This window comes from Thermobia domestica, chromosome 9 (genome assembly GCF_964235325.1).
Source record: "Thermobia domestica chromosome 9, izTheDome1.hap1.1, whole genome shotgun sequence".
Classification (NCBI taxonomy): domain Eukaryota; kingdom Metazoa; phylum Arthropoda; class Insecta; order Zygentoma; family Lepismatidae; genus Thermobia; species Thermobia domestica.
The window spans coordinates 8,838,923-8,864,725 of NC_137462.1; the positions used below are offsets into that span (position 1 = coordinate 8,838,923).

The 25,803-nt window shown below is 38.9% G+C and overlaps 1 protein-coding gene across 1 annotated transcript in view; it reads left to right on the forward strand.

The window, feature by feature from the left end:
• Positions 1–23,900: 23,900 nt before the first annotated feature.
• The window catches only part of LOC145694394 (uncharacterized), a 622,323-nt gene continuing 620,420 nt past the window's right edge, over positions 23,901–25,803 (forward strand). Inside the window, exon 1 of the mRNA XM_081770569.1 lies at positions 23,901–24,536. Within this exon, the coding sequence (XP_081626695.1) occupies positions 24,364–24,536 (173 nt within the window). The 5' untranslated portion in view covers positions 23,901–24,363. The remainder of the gene's footprint in view (positions 24,537–25,803) is intronic.

Here is a 25,803-nt window from a genome sequence, read left to right on the forward strand (position 1 = left end):
TATAGTTTGATATTTCTTATGTATGTGTGTGTCTTCTTGCCTTAATGCATATGAATGTTGTGTTTTGAGCATGGGCGGATCTTTCGGGGGTTTGCAATACCTCTCAGTCGAGTGGGGAGTCCGGCAATTTTTCCGCAGGAAATTGTTAATATAAAAACTCGGTTTTTGAGCGTTCTCGTGAATAATTCTCTATAATGCAACATAAGGGGATATTTTTTTTTTCTTCAGAGAGTTGTTGAGGAGGATAAAACCTCTACGAGTCCTTTCCTCCCGTAACTACAGAGAAACTTTCCAATGGTGTTTAGTAATTATGTAAATTGAAATGCAATCTTTTAGACAACATACCTTCACTGTATTTCAACATTTAAATAACTGGTATGTCGAGTCAAAATCGAAATAAAACATACCACTTCTGCTTTTCCCCCTACTTCGAACACTGGATAGGGGGACATGGTGGCTCAGTAGTAGAGCGCTTACCTTTGGTGCGTGGGGTCCCTGATTCGACCCCCAGCCAGATAAGTTTGTGATAGACAACATCGTGTCCTTGGGTTTTCTCGGAGTACTCGCGTTTCCTTCTACATTCTCATTCTACCTATTCTCCCATCATCATTCACTTACCTTAATCATCCGTCTTTCTTAGCTTAAATGACAAACGTGGGACGTTGCACTGAAAGATTTCATTTCTGTACCCAGAAATACATTCTACAGTAATAATTGTAACTTCACCCTTTGTAGTTTTGTGAAACCTATGATACAATCTAACACTTATATTACAAGGAATAAATAATTAATAGTCCTTCGAAGAATAACCAGGAAAAAAAATAATCTTATTTTTCTACAACCATCCGCAAGGTTTTTTTTTTAAGAGATATTGGCCAAGCTACAGTGATGTGGATATCCGCATATATTTTGTCTGGCATCTCAAATAGGTGAAGTTGCAGTGTGGTGATTGTACAAAACAAGCGGAAGCTTAAACTGAAACATGCACAAAGCACTGACTAATGATGTTGGAATGGTCATGAAATATGCGTACTATTGATTCATCATCAGTGAAATAAGTAGCCAACAACTGGCATTGTTATGCCAGGCATGTTCGACAGGGTCTGGTGTGCGATTTCTTATTGTCAGGATGTGTCGTGCTGTGAATAATACACACAGAAACACTGACATGCAAACGCATTTTACCATTTTTTGTGTGTGTCACAATATAGTGAATTCTGGTAGCACTGTATTTATTTTTGTACTGAATAAATTGAGTTGCCAAACAAAACGATCATTCGACCACCCAAGGACCATAGCTACTGCACAACAGCCCCACAAAACCCCACCATTCTTTCTCATATTTGAGCTCTCATGTCACTATATTAGTAGCGTACGCACCTTTCATTAGGGGGACCCGGTGGGAGCCCATATGAAGTAGGTTAATGTCTTATATAGCCACGATGCTGAAAGATAGCTATACTCCAACCCATGTAATGCTGTATTTGCAAATTAACGGAAAACATAACAATTGAAAGAAAGCTCCGTATGAAGTGTATTTCTTTATAACCCATTGGAAATAAATAGTGTCGAAAGTACGTCGTTCATGTTTCACCTATTTGTTTATGAGTCAATTCAGTAGGTAAGAAAACCTATCTACAAAGAAAAAAGTAAAATACTGATTTTTGCTTTCTTTATATAGCAATAAGTTTATTTGAAGACATAAATATAGTTTGGAATTGTACAATTCCGTAACAGCGGAAGTTACGAAATTACTTGATTCATCCTTAACAATTCTCATTGACCTTATAGCCTGATGGCACTAAAAATATTCCAGAAAATTATTGCAATCTGTTGTTACCTTTCTTAAATATAGATAGTATTGCTAGTTCCTTTCATTTCTTAAGAATTTATATTTTTACTATGTTAGCATGCGTAAGTATGTAAAGTGTTGTTCAACGCCTATCTCCGTTCACCTATCGAAAGGTAACCATGCAAAAACGGTAAGACTTAGCGAAATTATATGCACACTCGAGGCACATGTCAGAAAAGGGCCGATAATATTTTGTTCGTGTTTGGCAACTGGTTAAAAATCCCTTAATATCGTGTATTTGCAACAGAGAATCGTGCGAGTAGGAATAAGGTGAAACGTCTGCCATATAAAATTCCGTTCAATTGTGAAATGAGGTCCGTCATACGATTTCTGAACGCCAAAGAAGATAATGCAGCTAATATCCATTGGGATTTGTCTGCCATATACGGACCGCGGCGGAGTGAAGTGAAGATCATGTAATGCTGCAGGGACTTTTGGGAAGCGTGTTCAAATTTTCATAACGATAACCGTAGCGGATGGCCTATTGTTCAGAGAGACGATCTGGTAGAACGCGTTAACCAGAAAATGCGATCCAGTCGCCGATTACCAAAGAGTTTCCGTAAGTGTACGTAAACAGTGCATCGAATTATGACTGACAAGCAGGGTTGTCACAAACTGTGCGAGGTGGGTGTCAAAAATTCTGATACACTCTCACAAAGAGTAAAGAATGACAGCTACACGTGATGTTTTGGCACGCTGGGAGAGGGTGGAAATGACCTTTTCTCACACAGTGACTGGGGATGAATCCTGGATTACAGCAGATCTATATTGGCAAACGGTGAATAATGTGCGACGTACCATCCAAAACTTATGGAGTGGAATGCTACGCTCTGGAATTCTTCTGAACCATGACACCCTCATCCCAAATAGAGCTAGCTGCTCGTACTGTCGAGACAATTCAAAGATTTCATTTGAACTATTCAATTCCCCTTGCAGTCCTGATCTTGCCCCCAGCCTGTCTTTTTATATCTTCACCTGAAAATGTGGCTTGGATCGAGGTGTTTCAACGACAGTGAAGTACTCAAGACATCAGTTCTGGACTGACTGACCACTCTCAGAATCTTTTTTTGACATGCGCCTTATAATATGGATTGAGGATCTCAAACGTAAAGGCCGTGGAGTGACGTGGTCTTCATTTTCCCTACAGAGGTCACTCATATCTATATGACCAGCGTACATGTCTTCGGTGCGGAAGACGGGTTCAATTCCCGACCTGAGCTCATGTCAATCGGATCCCATCGTTAAGCTGTAGGTCCACGTTTCATGTAGCCTCGCTGCTGAACGAAACTCGAAATCCCAAATTAACCATCTTCCCTACGACAACCATTCAGTTTTGAACGTCCTTTTCTGTTCGCCTGGTGTTGCTTTCACTTGAAAAATCAATGTCTGTGAACATAAATTTTGAAGATGTCATTAAAGAATTTGAGGCTCATGCTTCCATTCAATAAAAGAATGTAGTTTATATCGTGAAACACTTACTAGTTTTACACATTTAGATTTTCTGACTGACTTTATTGAATACACCCATAGTTTACAGATTTATGTATCCATGTATGGAATTCCTTTCAATGTACTTATTACGTTTTTGCTCTGTCCAATCCGTCCCTAACCTACACCTACTTTACCGTTACAGACCTCTTTTCTCATATCACTATACTGAAACGGGAACTGGTTGAAATCAACTACAAATATTGATCCACGTGGAGCAAAAGCATTAAATTGCATATTATTTAAAAATGAATTTATTGTCGCGAAGAGTCCCTCTACTGAAACGTGAAGTTGTACAAATGTGTTGCTTCCGGTCCTAACATTCGTTTTTCACAGTGAAGAAAGAAAGAAAAAGAAAAAAAAAAACTAAATGGCGAGATTTCTTTTTTATGTAGGTTTAACATCCGAACAGTAGGTTCTATCTCTCTCTTATCAGCTTATTGAAACTTGTTCGTTTTGCATATACAGGGTCGCCCAAAAGTAGGTATACAGTCCCGTCCCGTATTTTATATCATTTCTTATTGTTATCAAACAGGTAGACCTAGTTTCTTTACTATTTGCTTTTAATGTCTTTTTACTTATAACTTAAGTCCGGAACAGTCGAAGCAAATAAATCCATAAACTAGAATGTTATACTTGATCGATGCAGGGGTGTACACCTAATTTCGGGCCACCCTGTATATTTCTCTTAAGTGTAGTAAAAGTCGCCACAAACATTTGCAAGACAATAAAACTCAGTCACAAATACTTGACAGGAATCTGCTACTGACGATAGTATTGACACCCATTGTAGTGTTACTGTACTAGAATTGGTATACAGATGGCTAATGTTATCTCTTGTACTAAATACGTTACGTATCCGATCGCTACACAGTCGGACAAAAATTTTAACTCATTAAAATATTGCTACTATAACGAGATGATAGACTTTCGATAATAATTGGGAACGTGAAAGTCATTAAAGGGGGAACATTTTGTTAGGGGAAAAAAAAAAAAAACGAGATCGTAGATCGTGAACGAATACTGAGGATTTTTAAAAGGCAACCCCATGTTTGAAATGATTGTCGCATATCTATAATTGTCTTCTTGTAAGAATATAATTTGATAACGATTTTGCAGGGTACTTTTATTACTAATACTAAGTATATAATCATGAAACGTATATTTGTGGTACATTTCATAGGAACATAATTATAAATGCGAAAATTAGAATGAGTAAAACAATGTTGATAAATGGACAAGAAAGTTTTATTTTCGTTTTATTGTTCTTATTTACTGCTCTTTGACATGAAATTTGCCATATTCATGTCTTTGCCGATTATACACATACTAACATTATAAGAAATACCGGGCGAATAAGTTATCAAATTATATTCCTACAACAACATATTTATATAGAGCTGCTCCGTGGCTAAGCGGTTAGCGTACGCGCCTTTGGCGTGGGACACCCTGGTTCGATTCCCGGCGAGAGCTCATGTGGTTCGGATTCCACGTCTCATATAGCCTCGCTGCTGAACGGGACGTTCAACTCAAAATCAACTCAACTGAACATATTTATAGTCATGCGACAATAATGTTGGATATGAGTGTACATAAATGCTAGTAAATTGTTGTAAATGGGTTAAAGCGTTTATTTTTCTCAGTGTGCGTACTGAAGGGGAGATGCTATAGATTTCCCTCAAATAAAAATGTACGCCCCCCTTGAAGAAGAAAATGTTCATTCTTAACACTGATATTTTTTCCCCACTAGAATTTTTTCGAATCTTTATGAGGACAGAAACAGGAAGCAACTTTTATTTTGTAGATGAAAGTAGGCTATCACAATTAGGAACAAACTTTATAAAGAAGATTGCTTCACCAAAACTCCGCTATACATTTATCCTGTCCGTGTGTCCGCAAGACGAAAACATCTTAAGAGTCTTCATCCCGTCGAAATTAAAATACCGCTAATTTTACAGTAATTATGTGATATCTTCAAATAGATAAAAGATAATCGAAATGTGGAACAAGAGCGCCCTAGACAATATTATTTTTGCGTGTAGTACCGTTATCACAAGTCACCTAGTGGCTTTCCGTTTTCAGCTGTTTAGAAACGCGAAAATAAATGCCGATTTACAAAACTCGAAATAGAAAGCAGATAAGTGAGTCGTGATAACGGTTTCTCATGTAAAATAATATTGTCTAGGGCGCTCTTGTTTCACATTTCGATTATCTTTTATCTATTTGAAGATATCACATAATTACTATAAAATTAGCGGTATTTTAATTTCGCCGGGATGAAGACTCTTATGGCCTTATGCAGAGTCGTTCAGATGTGTGATTAGTTCCATACTAAAGAGTTCGATTAGCATATGTTTCCTGCAGTAGTCAGGCTTTTAGTGTGTCGTTAATCAAAAGTCAAAACGACTCTGCATAAGGCCTTTAATGATTACTTGCTAGACCACCACCAAATTTGTTCAGTATGTAGATTGTCAAACGTTAGGAGTCGATTTAATTAGAGAGTCAACATTCAAACTGATACTAATAGAAATAAGCAATTATCGGCTTTTACATTGATCACTATTGAGCAAAAACGGTAACATGTTGGGTGCTTGAATTAATTCTCGCTGTTGATGAACAGAAGGCAGTAGTTGTACTATTGCAGCACAACCGACTGTGACTGGATACCTATTTGGAAGTGCTATCTTTGGGCTATCAGGGCATTATTTGACCTTCGAGTGAAGTGAAAAGATCATTTGTTTTCAGTGTCTTGAACATAGCGGGCTTTATGCCTAAAAAACATTTGCGGGAAGCGCTACTCTTCTGCTTCCATCTTAAGAAATCTGCTGCAGAAAGTTATCGTTTGCTAGTAGAGGCGTATGGAGAGCATGCTCTATCGGAAACAAGGTGTAGAGAGTGGTTTCGACTATTCAAGAACAATGATTTTGACGTAAGCGACAAAGTGCGCCCTGGTCAGCCGAAAAAGTTTGAAGATGGAGACTTAGAGGCACTACTGAAAGAAGATTCATCTCAGACGCTTAAACTGTTGTCTAAAACTCTAAATGTTGATGAATCAACTGTTAGTAAGCGTTTAAAATCCATCTGAATGATCCAGGAATTGGGAAACTGGGTTCTACGTGAATTGACGGAAAGAGATATTGCGAAACGTTTAACCATTTGTAAAGTGCTGCATAAAGACAGAAACAAAAGTCTTTTTTTGCATTGCATTGTAACCGGCGATGAAAAATAGATTCGTTACAACAATCCCAAGCGCAGAAAATGATGGGTGAGGTCCGGAGAACCATCAACATCAACGCCAAAACCGGACATTCATGGAAAGAAAATCATGGTGTGCATTTGGTGGGATCAAGTCGGTGTGGTTTATTATGAGCTGCTTCCATTGGGTCAAAAATGGATGAATGCTGATCGTTACCGAATACAATTACTGCATCTGAATCAAGCACTTCAAGAAAAATAACCGGAGTATGCCCAGAGACACGGCAAAGTAATTCTGCTCCACGACAATGCCAGACCACATGTTGCAAATGTAGGAAAGAAACCTTAGAGGGATTGCGATGGGATCTTACCCCACCCCCCATATTCACCAGACGTGGTCCCTTCCGGCTAACATTTGTTTCGAACCATGCAGCATGACCGTTCTGATCAACACTTCAGAACTGTCGAAGGTATCCAAAACTGGCTCGATGAGTGAATTGCCTCACAGGAACCCGCATTTTTCTATCGCGGAATACATTTGTTACCCGAAAAATGGGAAAAGGTTGTAGCTGCCGAGGGACAGTACTTTTAGTAGAAGATAGTGTTGTGTTCTTGTGGAATTACAATTTATCATTGGTATTATTATTAAAAAAAAAAAAAAAAAAAAAAAAAAGATGGAATTAATTCAAGCACCCAATATGTATATAAAGAAACGGTTTTCTGTAATCGATTAAGCATCCCAACAGTACATTTTATTTATATTCTATACTCTTTATTAAAACCGGAAGTAGCAGAAGCCCACTACAACTTTCGGTTTCAGTATTGGATCTACACAAACCAAAAATGATAAGAGATAACGAGGAGAATTTTATTCTTAAACATCGATTTAGCGTTCTAACAATAGGAAATATCTTCTGTATTAACCCCTATTCAAACTAGAATTTTCATATATAAACCGCTTTCAGGATTTGATCGCCATAGAATAAAAAAAACCGTAATAGATAGCGAAAACCTGTTTCGGATGGCAGCAAATCTACCATTTCCGATTTTAGAAGCAATCGCTATAGAGTTGAGTTGATTTTAGTTTAGCGTCCCTTTCAGCAGCGAGGCTATATGAGACGTGGACCTACTGATTAACGTGGAATCCGAACCACATGAGCTCCCGCCGGGAATTTAACCCGGGTCTCCCACGCCAAATCAATCGCTATAGAGTAAAAATGGCCGTAGATAGCAATAAGTTGTTTTCTACAATCAATTAAGCATCCTAAGAATATATTCCATCTCCACTCTAATCTCTCTACTACAACCGGAAGTGGTAGAAATGTACTACCATTTCCGGTTTCAATATTAATTGAGAAGATATCACGCCACTAAAACCATTTATTTCACATGGTGTATACGTGTCACTATACATAGCCCGAAGAGGTAAGTATATGTTTGCCCGTCAAACTCAGTACAACCATACATTAAAAAGTAGTAGTGACACGTGTACACCACGTGAGGGAGTGGTTTGTGATGGCGTATATACATAATATGTCATGGCTAATCGTACCGTATATGAATGAATTCATTCTCTCTGGGAAAATATTCAATTTGCATCCTGATTCTTCATTTTTATACACTCGGAAGTCATGCCAAACAGTTAAACTTGCAGTACAGTGCAGTAATTCTTGACTTACAGCAGTGATGGCAAACTGTGACCTGCGAGCCAGATGCTGCCCCCTGAAAGGGCGTATTCTGCTCGCGATATAATTCTTAAGAGGCCTCATCCCTATGAAATTAAAATACTGCTAATTTTACAGTAATTATGTGATATCTTCAAATAGATAAAAGATAATCGAAATGTGGAACAAAAGCGCCCTAGACAATATTATTTTGCGTGAGGTACCGCTATCACAAATCACCTAGTGACTTTCCGTTTTCAGCCGTTTAGAAACGCGAAAATAAATGCCGATTTTCAAAATGACTCGAAATCGAAAGCAGATAAGTGAGTCGTGATAACGGTATCTCATGTAAAATGATATTGTCTAGGGCGCTCTTGTTCCACATTTCAACTATCTTTTATCTATTTTAAGATATCACATAATTACTGTAAAATTAGCGGTATTTTAATTTCGCCAGAATGAGGCCTCTTAATCTACAAATGAAAAAAAAAAAGAACAGAGTTATTTCAAAACAGTTGTATTAGATACAAACTGACAGATGAGTACTTAACTTTAGTTCTGATAATCAGTATATTCCAGTTCGAATTAGAAGCTTTTTGCACGTTTCGTATCCCATTACTTAATGGAGGAGCGGAAACTCAACAGGGTGCATTATTCCATTTGTGAGATTTGAGCCCATAACAGTGTTGGTCCCATACTCGCATACTTGCCAGATCTATCCCTCTGCGATTGCTTTCCTTTCTTAAATTAAAAACAACAACTGTTTTTGACAATATTTTGCTCCATCCAGAAAACAGTGACAACCATCTTGAACACCATTAGGGTGCAGTATTTTCAGAAGTTATTCCATGACTTACAACAGTGAAGGGCAAACTATGGCATGCGGGCCAGATGCAATCCCCTGAAAGGTTATATCCTGTCCGCGACATGATTCCTAATCTGACGATTGGAAACAAGAACAGGGTTACTACAAAAGAGTTACCGGTATATCAGAGACAGATGAACTATTTACTTCACTTCTAGTGTTACCCACGAAACGAGACGGGACAAGAAATAAAGTTTTCTCGTAATTTTTTTAGAAGTTTCATCTCGTCTCAATTCTCGGAAGTTTCTTTGTTGTCGTGTCTCGATACTCGAAAAGCTTTTCATTCTCGTCTCATTTTGCAAATCGTGTAAAACATTTGACCTGTTATTTGAGCTTAATTTCATTTAGACGTTATCAAAATCCTCTCGTGTCTCGAGAGGTCCCCAGAGAATGTGATATAACATTTAAATTATATTTAGAGGGCACGAGTTTTTCGCAATGTGCGATAAAACGAAATGGGTCAGAATTAAGTAATTTGTAGTTTCTTGACGTTTTATGATATTCTGTGTGTATTTTCATTGGTTTACGTTGCACGATAAAACGCGAAATTGGCAGTTTTGCTCGAAATTTCTAACAATACGCGATATAACGCGAAATTTTAGAAATATGTTTTCATTACCTTAAAAACGCTAGTTTCCCGCTGACGGAATGGTAGAACGTGGCATGAACTGCGCATTTTGGTGATTCGGACACAGCTATAGGGAACATATTACCCGTTAGCTATCACCATCGCAACTGGATAGGCAGTTCCGAAGTAATGATTGTTTGAAGTTTGTTGTAAATGCACTTACATATGTGTGGCTTCCCACAAGCAATGCCAATTGTGAGAGGGTTTTTCTTTTTCTTTTTTTCAAGTATGGGCTGATGATAAGTGACATACGTACAACAATGAAGGAGGAAAATGTGGAAACATGCAACATGCTTATGTTTAATGCGTAAATGCAACTTGTGCCTATGTGTTTTCAGAGAACAAAACTTTCCTACTCATAGTAAGTTTAGTTACTGATTTTCCTCAGGTTTGATATGAAAAAATATAATTTTCTATAAATTGACAGTCAAGTGAAATGTTTAGTACATTTTATTTTTAGGTAATTAATTGTTTATTTATATAGTGATCTATGGATAAAAGGAACAATTGGTCAGGGAATTTATTTCCACAAGAGCTACAAAATGCGAAACTTTATTTGGAAAATGCGACAAAACGCGAAATATGAAAAACGAAACGCGAAATTTTCAAATTTTTAGTGCGAAAAACTCGTGCCTCTAACTATATTTATTATTGAAGTATATTGTGTAATGACTTGTATATCGTTAAATATTATTAAATATTGTTCAGTATGTTCGCATAATCAATTTATCAGTTTATAGTTTTCATACTATGAATCATCGAACATTAAAACAGTGTTTTCAGATCTAAGACTTGGGTAAATTAATGTTGCTCCCAAGACTCAAGAAATGTATCGTCTCGTCTCGAACTTATAAAAGGTATTTCTCGTCTCGACTCTTATCTCTTTTTCGAGACGAGACATTTCTCGTCTCTTGAGGAACATTATTCACTGCTTAGAATCAGTGTATCCCAGTTCAAACCATAAGCTGTGTGCACGTTTCGTACCCCATTACTTAACAGAGCAGAAACTAGAAAGATTGCATGATTGCATTCGGAGTTTCGGGTCCTCAAAAGTGTTTGCCAGACCTATCCCTTTGTGATTGTTTTCCTTTTCTTTCCCCAAGTTACAAGCATCACTAAGGGTTTGCTCTTTTGACAATTTTACCGTCATCGAGTAAACAGGAACAACATCTTGAACACCGTTATAGTTCAGGATTTCCAGAAGTCATTCAGTGCATTACTGCAGTGATGAGCAGCTTCAATCAATTATGAGAAATTTCAGTCATTAACCCTTTCCAGATTCCGGCTTTTTTGGGCTATTTTTTAGGCTTTCAGTCAAGCAGCTACTGCATCGTCTCTATTTATCCTAGGATCATGGTTCATACCTCATTCTCTTCAGAATAGAGCTGGCTTTCAAATGGTACCACTTGCATGCTCATACCATATACCTGGAGCGGGAAAATTATGTCAAAGGGAAAATTTCGAAGGAAATTTTTTCTCGCACTTTGCCCTCCCTCCTGGAGCGGCCCTGTGTGAACGTAGCCATCTAAAAAAAAAATCTGATAAATAGTACTTGGTATACTGAATGTGTGTGCCAAATTTCAAGTTTTATATCTTGAACAGTAAGGGCGGGAGAAATTTTATGAAGATTTCCCACAATGCCCCAAATTATCACAAAACACTATGATCTCAGGGAAAAAAATCCTGAGACATCCCGAATTACCCTAGGGTCATGTTTCGCCCATCATTCTCTTCAGAATAGAACTGCCTTTCAGACGGTACCATTCACATGTCTCCATCATGTATCTAAGGCGGGAAATTCCGGAAAAAAGGGATTTTTTGTCTAAATATCCCTTTTTTCAACTTTTAGCCCCTCTGGACCCCCTTGTTTTAACGCATAAATCCGGAAAAAATCTGTTAAATACTACTCGGTGGACTGAATGTTTGTGCACAATTTCAATCTTCTAGGTGCAAAAATAAGCCCGCCATAAAATATATATACCGACCTTGCCCCATATTCCCCTATACAGAAGTATATTTTAATAAAAATTCCCTGACACATCCCTAATTACCCTAGGGTCATGTTTCGCACATCATTCTCTTCAGAATAAAATTGCCTTTCAGACGGTATGATCCACGTGTCTCCATCATGTATATGAGGCGGGAAAATCCCGAAGAAAGGGATTTTGGGGGTAAAAATATATCTTTTTTCAACCTTTTGTCCCTCTGGTTCCCCCCTTGTTTTAACTCACAAATCTGAAAAAAAAAAATCTGGTAAATACTACTCGGTAGACTGAATGTTTGTGCAAAATTTCAATCTTCTACGTGCAAAAATAAGCGCGCCAAAAAAATATTGAACATAGGCTTAATAAATGAAAAAATATATATTTTAGACTTATGACGTCATCACCTCCTATGTCTGGACGCAGGAAGGTGTGAAACCATACGTAATGTCTTCTACAATGCCTCTGGACTTGAGAAAAAAAACGGACGAAAAAGCTCAAATAGGAGAGTTATACGCAATGTACCATGAAAAACGCGTATGATGCAAATTGTACTATAGAATCCCCAAAAGGTTAATAAAACTTAGTATTATAAGAATTTTGAGGGCCGCGGTGGTTCAGTGGTATAGCGTTCACCTCTGGTGCATGAGGTCCCTGGTTAGATTTCCGCTCACGCCAAGTGAACTTTGTGGGAACAAACACCATGGGCGTTGTTTTTCTTATGGTGTTCACGTTTCATCCTACTTTTTTCATTCCATCATTTCATTCACTTCTTATTACCGCCTTCTGTAGCCTAAGTCGGCTTAACTAATAATTTTCAAAGAAGTACTGTTGTTTTTAATGAATGCTATTAGCCCACCTAAAGTTTATTATTATTATTATTATTATTATTATTACTATTATTATTATTATTATTATTATTATTATTATTATTATTATTATTATAGTCTTTGATTTGAAAAATCTGACCATCGCTGACTTACTGGGTTGTACAAAGCAGTGTGTAGACAAAGGAATTTCGTCCTTTACGTAATCCGAGCTAACGTGACTCCGGTTGTAATTAATTTTTTTTTTTTTTTTTTTTTACAGGATCAATTTCGTTTCCTAATTGCCGCACTATGTGTGAGCAGAGGATATACACTCATGTCTAAAATGATTGTCGCATATTATAATGGCCTTTTTGTAAGAATATAATTTGATAATGATTTTGCAGGGTACTTTTAATACTGATACTATGTGTATAATCGAGAAATATATATTTGTGGTAAATTTCATAGGAAAGGAATTATAAATACGAAAATTAGAATGAATAAAACAAATATTGCTAAATGGACAACAAGAAAGTTTTATTTTCGTTTTATTGTTCTTATTTACTGCTCCTTTGTCATTAAATTTGCCAAACACATGTCTGTGCCGATTATACACATACTAACACTGTAAGAAATACCAGGCGAATTCGTTTTCAATTCCTACAACAACATATTTATAGACATGCGACAATAATTTTGGACATGAGTGTACATTTGATAAGTGAGAATACAGAGTCACTACAAGAAAATGTGAACACCGTTGTTTCAGCGTGTAATAAATCGGTTTCTAATCGAGTGTAGATAAATTGAACTACATTGGAGAACGTCGAGTCGAGATTGTATGAGCGAAAATATCGTAAACAATAGTAATAGCGTAGAAAACTTTAGCGCTGTAATAACAAACAAGAACTAAGTCAAGGATGAAAAAAAAAAAAAAAAATGACGGAAAGTGCGTGTTACAGTTTCGTGTCTAACATCGAAGAAATTAAAAAGTAAAAATCTATAAAAGCACAATTCTCTTGTATTATTATGGACGTGAAAGTTCATGGTGACTTGCAAAGAATAAAGATCGGCAGCGGCGTCTGCAAAGGGGTTTACTGGGTTTTATTCCCCTTTACAAAAATGAAATGAAATGAAAGCTTTCAGTTTTACGTCCCACGTTTATGCCAAAGGAGACCGTGATAATGAGAAATGAACGAAATAGTGGAACCAAGAAAGTGGGAGGAAACGTGAGAACCGCGAGAAAATCCACGGACAAAGTCCACATGGAGATATTCAAAGTAGCGAACCTGACACTCGGAGTCGACCTCTATAATTGAGCTAGACGCAGGACCAGCCCTAGGCAATTTGCCACCAGTGCCAGATCTATAAACCGCAAGACCCCGCGGTGCGGGGAGCGAACCCTAAAGGGCCCAAGAGCTTTCAAAAATTCCCTATACCTTGCCTGTAAATACTAATTTTTAAAATACTTGAAAGAGAATGACATTTTCACAATAGTTTTAATTACTTGAATCAAGTTAATGAGCTACCACGACTGACAACGACGCACGAGATGTCTCTTACTTTCACTAATCAGTCTACCCAAAGGCCAGATTACGTCATCCATTGCCTGTCTTCAAACTTAGAAACTAATTTGTTGAAGGAAATTAAAAGAGTGTCATTTTTCTCATTAATCATTGATACGACTCAAGATTTATCAAAGAAAGATCAAATGAGTTTCATTATTCACTATGTAAATTTTACAGAAGTAAACGATAGCTTAGAAAACGAGCTTTCTACACGGGTCGAGGTTGAAGACGTGCTTTAGGATTTTTACATGTAAGAAATCCAACTGCATCTACACGTAGACTTGCAACTCTAGTGTTAAGTCATTTGGAGAAATTGGAATTGTCTATGAAAAATGCAGAGGGCAGGGATATGATGGCGCTACTGTGCTTACTCAGGTTTTTAGAAGAGACTTCAAGAAATTGAGGAACGAGCTATATATATTCACTGCACGGTACATAACGTAAACCTTATCGTTAATGATACCGTCAAAGGTATAAAAGAAGTTGCCAACTATTTCACAACGCTCCAGGATTTGTATATATTTTTTGGCCAAAGTATAAATAGGTGAGATATTGTCATCATTGACAGGAGAATTAGATGTCATTTTGCAAAAGCTCAGTTCAATCAGATGGGCCTCACGGTATTAGTCGATTGTAGCTATCAGGTTGAGGTATGTTGTAAGGAAAACTCTCCGAAAACTCTCGCTGACAAGTAAGAAGGCTAACAAGGTAGCAGAAACAGAGCGATTGGCAAAAGTCATGGATTCCTTTGATTTTGTATTTCTGGCTGTGATAGTGTCAAAAATATTTTCACAACTGAACATAGCATCGTAACTTCTCCAAACTAAACAAATTGTCCTTGAGAAAGCTTTACCCACTCTCGATGAGAGCCGAGAGGAATTGAAGAAAATGAGAGAATACCATCAAATAAAACAAGAGGCCACAGTTGTTGCTGCGAAGTGGAAAATCAGCACTGTGTTCTTAGAAAATGAAATGAAATCTTTGTTTTACGTCCCACGGTTATGCCGGTTAGGGTAAAGGAGACGGTGATGATGATTAATGAATGAAATGGTGGAATGAATAAAGTGAGAGGAAACGGGAGAACCCCGAGGAAACCCACGCACACGGTGTTTGTCCACCACAAAGTTCACTTGGCGGGGGATGAGATCGAACCCGGGACCCCAAGCACCAGAGGTGAACGCTCTACCACTGAGCCCTCCTGTGTTCTTAGAAAAAAGGCAATCTAAAGTGAAAAAAAACACCGATGAACTGGTAGAAGATCATCGGTTTTCGGACACAGAGGCTTCCTTCAGGGTTAATGTTTACAATAGACTTCCAGATATCGCATCCAACAAAATAAAGAACCGTTTTATATCGTTAGCGGCAATTCTTGATGAATTTTAAATCATATTCCCGAAACTACTTGTGAACCTTTCAGACGAATACATTTTAGTTAAGGCTGAAAAACTGATAAAAAAAAAAAAAGTACCAGTAAGACATTGGACTGTCGCTACCATTGGAATTAATTTCCCCTCACGCTGGACTTAAGAAACAGATTTCAAAGATCAGAATTGGCGGTTTGACCACTCTTGCTTTATGCCTGACTTTACCCGTGACTGTGGCTTCCGCTGAAAGGTCATTCTCAGTCTTAAAGAGGACCAAGAGCTATTTAAGGTGTTCAATGTAGAGACCTGCACGGGCCGAATGTTTCGGCCCAAGCCCAATCCAGCCCGAGTGCAGGGGTCTACCTAGGCCCGACTCAGCCCGGGCCTGAAAAGTTTTAAAGATTTTCGGCCCGAGCCCGGCCCGGCTCGATAAGTTTTTAAAAATTCATGGCCCGAGCACGGTCCAAGCCCGATAAATTTTTAAAGTTTTTGACCCGACCCCGGCCCGATATATATATATATTTTTTTAATTCAGCTCGAGACCCAATCTTTCTCAAAATTTAGTATTAAACTTGACCTAACCCTCAGAAACATTTTCTAAACTCTGGTTCACAACCTGACACTTGCCTCCCGAATGGTACCATTGCCTCCTAGAACTGCCTATCATCGAGAGAACAAAAACTCCATTTCCTGCAACAAAAATCTAACTTAATTGATTTTCAGCATAAAGTGAAGATGGCAATACTGTTTAGCGACAGGCAAAACTTTCCCACCCCTTTTTGTCATATTTTGCGTTCAGTGAAGGTCAAGGTCAGGGTTCAATTTACCGCGCAATGCCTGCAATCCTCTATAGTGAAAGTGGAGCTGCTAAGCAACACAAACTGTAAATAGTTAGTGCATTCTTTGTAACATTTTTCATGGGCACACTTCTTCAACGTTTGACTTTATTCCAATTATCATTTAAAGTCAATCGAAAGTCAATAATTATTAAAGAATTGTAATTGATCGGCCCCAGCCCGGCCCGACGTGAAGAGAAATCAGTGTCGGCCCGCCCAAGCCCGGCCCGGCCCAAAGAAATAAGAGAGTCAGCCTGCCCAAGCCCGGCCCGTGCAGGTCTCTTAATATCTTATACGGGAGTCTGCGGGAATAAAGTCAAGGAAGGAGGATTTCTTCTAAAACATAAGTATTGAATCTCTGTTCCGCAGCAAATAGAACACTAGGAATATTTCATTAAAACGTACTATTAGAAAAGTGTTGAATACAGAGGGATTCTTCAAAATATTCTTGCGGGGGGAACGAAATTTCTAGATCCGGTACTGTTTGCCGCCCCGTGCAATGGCATCATTTTCAGCCCCTTCTCCTTTCTCCAGAAAGAATAAATCTTAAAAGCCAAGATTTTAAGTATGCTACCTCACCATAAACAACGAAGGGGAAGGAAAGAGCTCTCACACTCAAAAAGACCAAAACACCACAAATACAAGCTCGTTGTGTCTGTTGTTTTCTTTAAATAACAATCTATTATGTTAGTGAAAGATAAAGGAAATACACCTGCAGAGGAAAGATGGTAATCCTTTTTATAGAATTCAGTATCGAGCTTCAATCTCAATATATCAGTTTGTAATTCTAGTAAAACGAACTCTTTTATCTTTATTGCTTGATTTTCCTTCTACATCTCTTAAAAAATATAAAACAAATTTTTAAAAAAACTTGCTTACAGCTTCAATGATAAGGAACTTGTTTGTGACAAAGACAAGACTAGTTTTCATATCAAAACTGTGATAACTAACTAAATGGAACAGGTGTTTGCTACTGTTCAAGAATTGAGTTCTTGTATTTGACAACAATCAAGCAATTCATGCTAGGATTTGTTTGATCATTCGCCTATCATGTCCATGTAATCTTAAACTAATGCGACCTAAAATATGATTTATGAAGTAGTATTCAAATAGAAAGCCAGCTTAGTAAATTTAACTAGCATTTTTATGAAGTTTGTTTTCAACAAGAAATGTTTATTTTAAATAATATAGTTATGACAGATTTTGCAGCCCCGTACAAATGTACTTGTTACACATATGGTAGAGCTGCTCTGGTGGGACCCCTATAAGTGGAGAGACAACCCGAACTTGAGAATTAACCTGTGCGAAACTCGACAGAGTCTGAGGTACTTCAAGTCTCATTGAGAAGTGTGTCTAATTCTAAGCCCACGCAGACCCTGATTACTCTGGCCCAGAGATGTTCACCCTCGCGAGGGTGGCCCTCTCGAGGGCATCCTCACCCTGAAGTTCCCTCGCCCACACTGCCGTGTCATGACAAAACGCTGTAACTTTGGCGGAGCAGTTTTGCGAAAATGAGCCGTAAAGTTTCATCCGAAAATGTAATCTGTATCGTGTAGAACAAGTGTAACTGGGCAATAATGGTCAACCAATCAATTTTCAGCAAATTTAATCACACAACATGCATTTACGTAACATTACATGTAACCACGTGGTTTTAAAGTCAAGATACACTGGTTCTACATGATACAGATCACATTTACAGATGAAAACATTACGGCTGTTTTTCGCAAAACTGCTCCGTCAAAGTTACAGCATTTTGTCACGACACGGCAGCACAGTGACGCGAGGGCGAGGGAGCGCGAGGGCGAGGACGAGTTTTGGCCGCGAGAGCGAGGGTGCGCGAGGGCGAGGACAAGTTTTGGCCGCGAGGGCGAGGGTGCGCGAGGGCGAGGACAAGCTTCGACGAAGAGGGTGAGGGTGCGCGAGGGTGAGGACAAGTTTCGGCAGCGAGGGCGAGGACAAGCTTCGATGGCGAGGGTGAGGGTGCGTGAGGGCGAGGAAAAGCTTCGACGAAGAGGGTGAGGGTGCGCGAGGGCGAGGACAAGTTTCGGCAGCAAGGGTGAGGATGCGCGAGGGCGAGGACAAGCTTCGATGGCGGGGGTGAGGGTGCGCGAGGGCGAGGAAAAGCTTCGACGAAGAGGGCGAGGGTGAACGAGGATGAGGGCCAAGTGTTATTGCGGGAGCGAGGGTGCGCGATGGCTAGAGACAACTTCCTTCAGGAGAACGAGGGCACGCGAGGGAGGAGGACAAGCTTCCTTAAAAGCAACTGTTTTGGAGTTTGCTGTTTGACCTCTTTTAGAGAGAGGCAAAATTTAAAATATCATCTGCCATGTCCCCTAGATGAAAAGTTAGTGTCTTAGCAAGGTTATACATTAATCGTATTTTTCCTTTCAATTAACTGCAGTAGACAATTTCTCGTGTGTACGTACATAATTATTAAAAATAATAATGCAAATAAGAATATTTGATTTTTCCCATGAAAGTTTCCGGGTAGAAATAGCGCTACATTAAGAAGTAAGTGTGCCTCATTGTTGCCCTCCCTGTGCTGGAGACGTTTTAGATAAGAAGTGTCTACTACACTGTCATGTTTAGAGTGTTGGTAGACAGACAGACAGTCACTCACATCATTCAGCAGTAAATGACAAGAGCGCTGATATCTGAACAAACACAATCAATGAGAGAACCATCAGAATGCAATAGATCAGATGGAAAAAGACTTGATGGAATGACTTTGGTTTATAGATGGTCATTTTGCTCTGGACTCTCTCGGACTCGGGCTCATTTTTTCAACTGGGCTCTCGCTCATTTATTCCTTTGGAAATCGTGCTCGGGCTCACTTCCCTCAGTTGGACTCGCGCTGACTTATTTCATTGGCGCTCGGGGTAGCGCTTAATTATTGAACCCGAGAACGGTTGAGCGCGAATGCCGAGCTAGCGAGCGTTGGGCTCGTGAGTTTGGATGCCCATGAAATGGGCTGATTAATAGCATACATCCTCCTCCAATGTCCACCACTGATGAACTTGTTACAATTAATCGGAATTTTTAACTTTTCATAGTTTTGTGACAGCCCATATCTGAATCGATATTTGTTAAAATAATGTCAGTCACTATTGTATCGATTTTCATTGTTTCTGCTTTTATAATCTACGTGGGTAGAGCTATCATTTAGTTACAAAATAAATAATATTTTTTTCTTGTCCTTAAATAGAAATATCTGACACGTTAATACTGAAATTTTGTTAAAAGAGCTGCTTTAACAAAATAAATTTAATAAGTTCCACAAGACATAAGGTGTTTATGCAGCCGAAATTTGCAACTGTTGACTGATTGCTGTTTAGCGTCCTCTTTCGTCGGCGAGGCTATATGAGAAGTGGACCTATAGGTTTAACGCGGAATTCGATCCACTGTCGTTCAATGTTCTCCCACTCGGAATTGTCCCCAGGACCCCATGCACCAAAGGTTCGCGTGCAAGCCAGTGAGATAGGGTTTGTATGTTGTGTTGTTCAATGATTTTTATTAGGAATAAAATACGTTACAGGATGATATACTGATTGTAAATATTATAGTGCAAGTATTGAACGATTGTGTGGTAAAAGGAGAAATATAAATTTGGACAAATTAAAAAAAAAGGCCTTAAAAAAACTGTAGGATATATGAAACATATAAAACTTAGGAAAAGCCACTTCAGCAAAACGAGCAGGATTTTGTTGTGGGTAAACAGTTTAATCATATTATTATTAATTTCGCACAAATGTGCCACACATCATAGCATGGGCGGCGATTAGGGGGGAAAAGGGGGACAGTTACCCCGCCACTCTTTTGAAATGACCCATTAATGTCGCTATATAGTTTCATTTGGAAATATAAAGTTTTTGTATGTATTAAGGTTCATAGAATGAAAATGGTGCCATAAAATATTTGCCGTTCCGTGAGTACGTATTAGTTGTCTTCCCGTGCAGTTAAGAAAGCTACAGGAGTTCCGTTTTAATTGCCACGAAAAATGGCTCAAAAATTAACCTATCCGAGTGTACTTTCATATTCATTTCTTCTTACAAGGGCTCGATATGTTAGTCAGCCGCTTTGGAACTAATTGAGATAACATTTCGCAGAAAAAGAAGTCCTTCATAAGCAGTGTTTCTTTCAGAAACAATGTTCTGGGGGGGGGGGGGAGTATACTTAATATCCCGGGGCGGCACTGCAGGTACTATTCTATTCATTATTATATTATAGACGTATTATTTTGGTCTCCTTCGGGGGGAGGCTCTCAGAGCTTCGGGGGGCAGTACCCCCCCAAAAAAAAACATGTCTGGAAGAAACACTCTTCACAACTTATTCTGTAATTGCACAAAAATCGACAGTTCCTGAAATGTCTTTTCTTCTTTCTAATAGTAAGGAATATTTGATTTGATTTTTTTTAAATATCCCTTCAGCAGTGAGACTATATGAGACGTGAACCTACCGATTAACGTAGAATACGAACCACATGAGCTCCCACCAGGAATCGAACCCGGGTCTCCCACGTCAAAGTTGCAGCATTGTTTTGCAGTGTAATATACGAGTTCAGGGGTGTACATATACAATTTTGTATATACAATTAAATTTAGTGAATTCAACATAATTCTAGGTTTTAGGATTATTTGGGATAACTGAAGTGTGGAGTGATTCTAAGTATTGTTGAAATGAAATGAAATGAAATCTTTAAGTTTAACGTCCCATGGTTATGCCGGTTAGGCTAAAGGAGACGGTGATAATAAGAAATGAGTGAAATGGTGGAATGAATAAAGTGGGAGGAAACGGGAGAACCCCGAGAAAACCCACGAGCACGGCGTTAGTCACTCTACCGCCACTCATCAAACCTTGATTTCAGCCTCACCCTCATGAGAGCCGCCCTTGTGTGACTGAATACTTATGTTTGCATCGTAGTTCAAGGAACATTTTGAAGTAAAGGCATGGATACTGTTGATAAATGATGTAAACGTCACTATCGACCGAGATCTCCATTGTAACAGTTGTTCCATTTTAGGTGTTCCACAGTAATTTATACGATATGTTTAGTTTCCTTTCTTTAGGACGTATGTTAAGCAAGGGCGGATCCAGAACGGACTTCTGGTGGGGGTAATGGGTTGTAATACTGCTACTTAGAGCTACTTTTAAGAGCTCCAAACTCTGAGATGCGTTTTATTTGTATATATAAAATAAAGAAGTTTCCTCTTCTTGGCGGGAGCGATTGGCCCGATCGCTCCCCCCCGGATCCGCCACTGACGATAAGGAAATAATTCAACAAATAGGTTGAATAATTGATGCTCTGATCCTCACGAAGGAGGCCCTCTCGAGGCCTCCTCACCCTCAATTACCCTCGCGCGAGGGCGAGGAAAAGTTTTGAGCACGAAGGCGAGGGCGAGCGAGGATAATGGACAACTCCTATCGCGAGGGCGAGGGTGCGCGAGGGCGAGGAAAAGTTTTGAGCACGAAGGCGAGGAGAAGCTTCGACAGCGAGGGTGAGGGTGCGCGAGGGCGAGGACAAGCTTCGATGGCGAGGGTGAGGGTGTGAGAGGGCGAGGAAAAGCTTCGGCAGCGAGGGCGAGGGTACGCGAGGACGAGGACAAGCTTCGATGGCGAGGGTGAGGGTGCGCGAGGGCGAGGACAAGTTTTGGCCGCGAGGGCGAGGGTGCGCGAGGGCGATGACAAGCTTCGACGGTGAGAGCGAGGGTGTGCGAGGGCGAGGACAAGTTTCGACAGCGAGGGTGAGGGCGCGCGAGGGCGATGGACAATTCCATTCGCGAGGGCGAGGGTGAACGAGGGCGAGGGCCAACTGCTACTGCGAGGGCTAGGGTAAGTGAGGTCGAAGTAAAATGAACATCTATGCTCTGGCCTAGTACGACTTGGACACGTTACGCTTGTGGGAAACAGGAGTGGAATCCTCGTTGCAGAGCCACCCATAGATTTCATGGACCCCATCGTTGTCGACTCCTTTTTTATGAAAATTTTTATGAAAGTAACAACTAAAAAGTCGCTAAATTCCTCTATTATCAATAGATTAAACAAGATTGTAGTTCCCAAAGGACGTATGCTTAGTCTTCGGCACGGGAGATCCGAGTTCCATTCCCAGTTAGAGCTCTTGTGGTTCGGATCCTCCTTAAACTTTAGGCCCACTTCTCATCTATACTCGATACTGAAACGGACGTTAAATCTCAAATTCAATGTAAATTAAATCTTTTAGCTTAACCAGAGCGGTTTGAAGAAGCGCTATGGTTTAACGTCCCACGATTTTGGCATTTAGGCCAAGGGAAACGGATAATTAAGGCAAGTAAATGATGATGGAAGAATTGGTGGAATGAGAATATGGAAGGAAAAGCCAGTACCCGAGAAAATCCATGATCACGATGTTGTCCACCATCAACTTACTTGGCCAGTAATTGAACTAGGACCCCACGCACCAGAAGCACCACTAAGCCACCGTGCCCCTTCAATTTAAATCCAAAGGGAATTTAGAAAATAAGTAAACCACATTTAAAAAAAAAATAATTTAATTTAATTTAATCTCTAGAAAAATTATGATTATTTTGTCTTTGTGGAGAATTTTTAACTTGAAAAAATCATAATTCAATAATAATAATAATAATAATAATAATAATAATAATAATAATAATAATAATAATAATAATAATAATAATAATAATAATAATAATAATAACTTTTGAGGATGTATCTTTTTACTACCTTCTCAAACGTCCTGGTTCCTCCCCTTATCATTTGTCTGGGTCGCTCCCTGCCCTAGGCGACCCTGCTCTGGGTAAGATTATGGGTAAAAGAGTATAGTATGGAGCAGGATCTGAGTAAGGTAGGCAAGGACGCCCATGTTGTGGTTTGCAAGGGGGGGCAAGTATAAGCGACATTTCAAATGTAGTTTCAAATTTTGCTGTAACTAATGTGAAAATCCTATTGTGTTTTCGATATTTCCAAGTACAATTTTCTCTAAGGAGAGGCAAGCGCCCCACCTTGCCCCCCTGATGGGCGCCCTTGAAGGTAGGTATAATAAGAATTAAGACTGGATAGGTACAGTATAAAATATAATCCAATATAAATATTTTGTTTCTCTGGCGATGAACTTTTGGGTTTCTTAAATGGCCTTGATTGGTTGTTCAATTATACAGCAGACACGGTGTACTCTTCGTAAAAACTTTATTTCTTATTTCAGTTTCCACTTTCGTAGAAAATGCGCAAAGAATAATCCTTCCTTACACCTGTAAATCAGAGGTTCCATAGATGGTTCACATAGTTTCTTTTCTTTTTCTTTTTTTGCTTGAAAAAACAATAGTTTAATTTTTGAATTCCCTATAAATCACATCCTACATACAGCTCATCATTGTGATAATTATTCCATCATTCAACGTTAATTATTATTTTTATCTTGTCCGACCTGATGCCGCAAAACATATTATGAAACATTCTTAGATTCTGTTGAAGGTGACAAAATCTCCCCCCACCCCTCCCCGTCAAACAAGTTAAATAAAAATAAATAAATCCCTCACTGGACATTTCCCTGTTCAGCAAACTTAATAACTTCCTTTGTTGGTTGGCAACACTAGCGCGATGACGTAAACACATATTTACGAAAGATGGCAGCATTATCGATAAACGTAATTCGCGTCAGAATCAGTAGCAGTGTGTGAGTTCGAAGCAGGAGGAACATAGTGCAAACTTTTATTACTTGTGTTTACATTTCGTGAATTGTGTATTTTTTGAAGTATTATACCACTTTCAAATGCGAAAAGTTCTAGTTAACACGAAATTCTAAAAGTTGTGTTACACCTGGCGAAATCAACATTACGAAGTCGAGTTGCTTTTGCAGTATATCGCTCCTAATTAACATAAACAAGAGAGTTACGATATTCTAATACAGACAGCCACCAGTGTTCGGTTGTAAAAGGTACATTAGTAAACTTGCATACTAGGAATATCTAGTGTAGGTGGTTGTAACCCCTGTGCCAGTTGTGTTTACATTCTGTGCAATAACAAATAACACGCTTGTTACTAGTTCTAGTGCAGTGTTCAAGTGTTATTCGTTGATTGATAAAAGAGTGCAGAGTCACGCGAATTTTGTGTAATGCCATGGCTGAAAACAAAAGTGATTATTTAACTCAGTATAAGCAATTTTTTGAGCATTTTGCCGAAACCGTGAATCCCGCTGATCCGTTGCCTGTGTCCGTAGCTGGTTATAATCTCAGTGATGCAGAACTTCGTGGCGAGATAGTGGATTGGACTTTCCAATATCTCAATCAAAAGTAAGTACCTTCAATTTATTATTAGTCAATCAGGTATTTGGACATTAAATTTTGTGGTGTTTCATTGACGAGTGTGCTTAATTCTGGCACACTTGCACAGTGCTTTCTGCAAGGACCAAGGAAGCCTTCCTGCGTCAAATAATTATGGTAATGTCAGAAGATCGTGATTATCGCTGTATAAAACCTACACAGCCTGTATTATTAATTTATTTAAGGAAAGCAACTAGTATATTATAATTCTTGATTTTGGCTTACATCGTAATGAACTGCAAAAAGTGTGAATAAACGGAGGACATGGGTGCTTTCTTTATTTTTCAAATTTCAGAACTACATTTTTAAACTTTGTTACAATTTGGACAGGAACACTTAAAAAAAAAAAAAAAAAAAAAAAAAACTATTATGGGTAATAGTAGAGATATCTTGAAAGAATGATTAATAATAATAATAATAATAATAAAGTTATTAGCGTTCTTGCTTTGCAGTCGGGAGGTTCTCGAGCAGCAACGTGACTTTAACATTTTCCTGGCCGGAGACAAGTATTAAATCTTGGGCCTCCATAGAAAAATGTGAAATGCAGTAGCGTAGCCAGGATTTGTTTTGGGGGGGGGAGTGTTGTTATAGGTACATATAGAAAAATTACAAATAAAAAAATATATAAACATAAAAATATATAAAAATTACAAACATCGAAGTACCAAAGTACATTGTCGGACCTCTTTGGGGAGGGGGCCGGCTCCTCTGAGCCACCCCTTCCCTACACCACTGGTGAAAATGTATAATCTGAGTCCGCGTAGAACCTCTAGGAACACTGGTTGGCGTTTGACTAAATGAAGGCCCACCCAGATTGCATTTAAGCTTCATTGCAAAGATACGTATTTTGGGCAAGAGTTTACTTTGTGCCGAACAGCCTTTAATTTGCCCATTTTATGTCGAGAACAGAACCCAGCGAACCCCTGTGGGGCTTCTAAGCCGTTCCTACCGCTACTGCTACTACTTATACATGGGTACCGGTTCCAGTTACTGTTCGGCACAAAGAAATCTCTTCTTTTACCCATATTTACACTGAGGGAACCATATTTGACAATGGGGCTCTAATAGTTGACATTTTTAAAAAATGAGGCAATGTCATATATTTTTATTGTTTTTCTTTCATTTATATACATTCATATTCCTTTCGTGTTGAGTAAGAAAGTTTGTTAAGAGAGTGCACTTTGAGCAGAACAAGTTATTTTGGGTATCTTTTAGTTTCTCCCCCAATCTTGCAAAT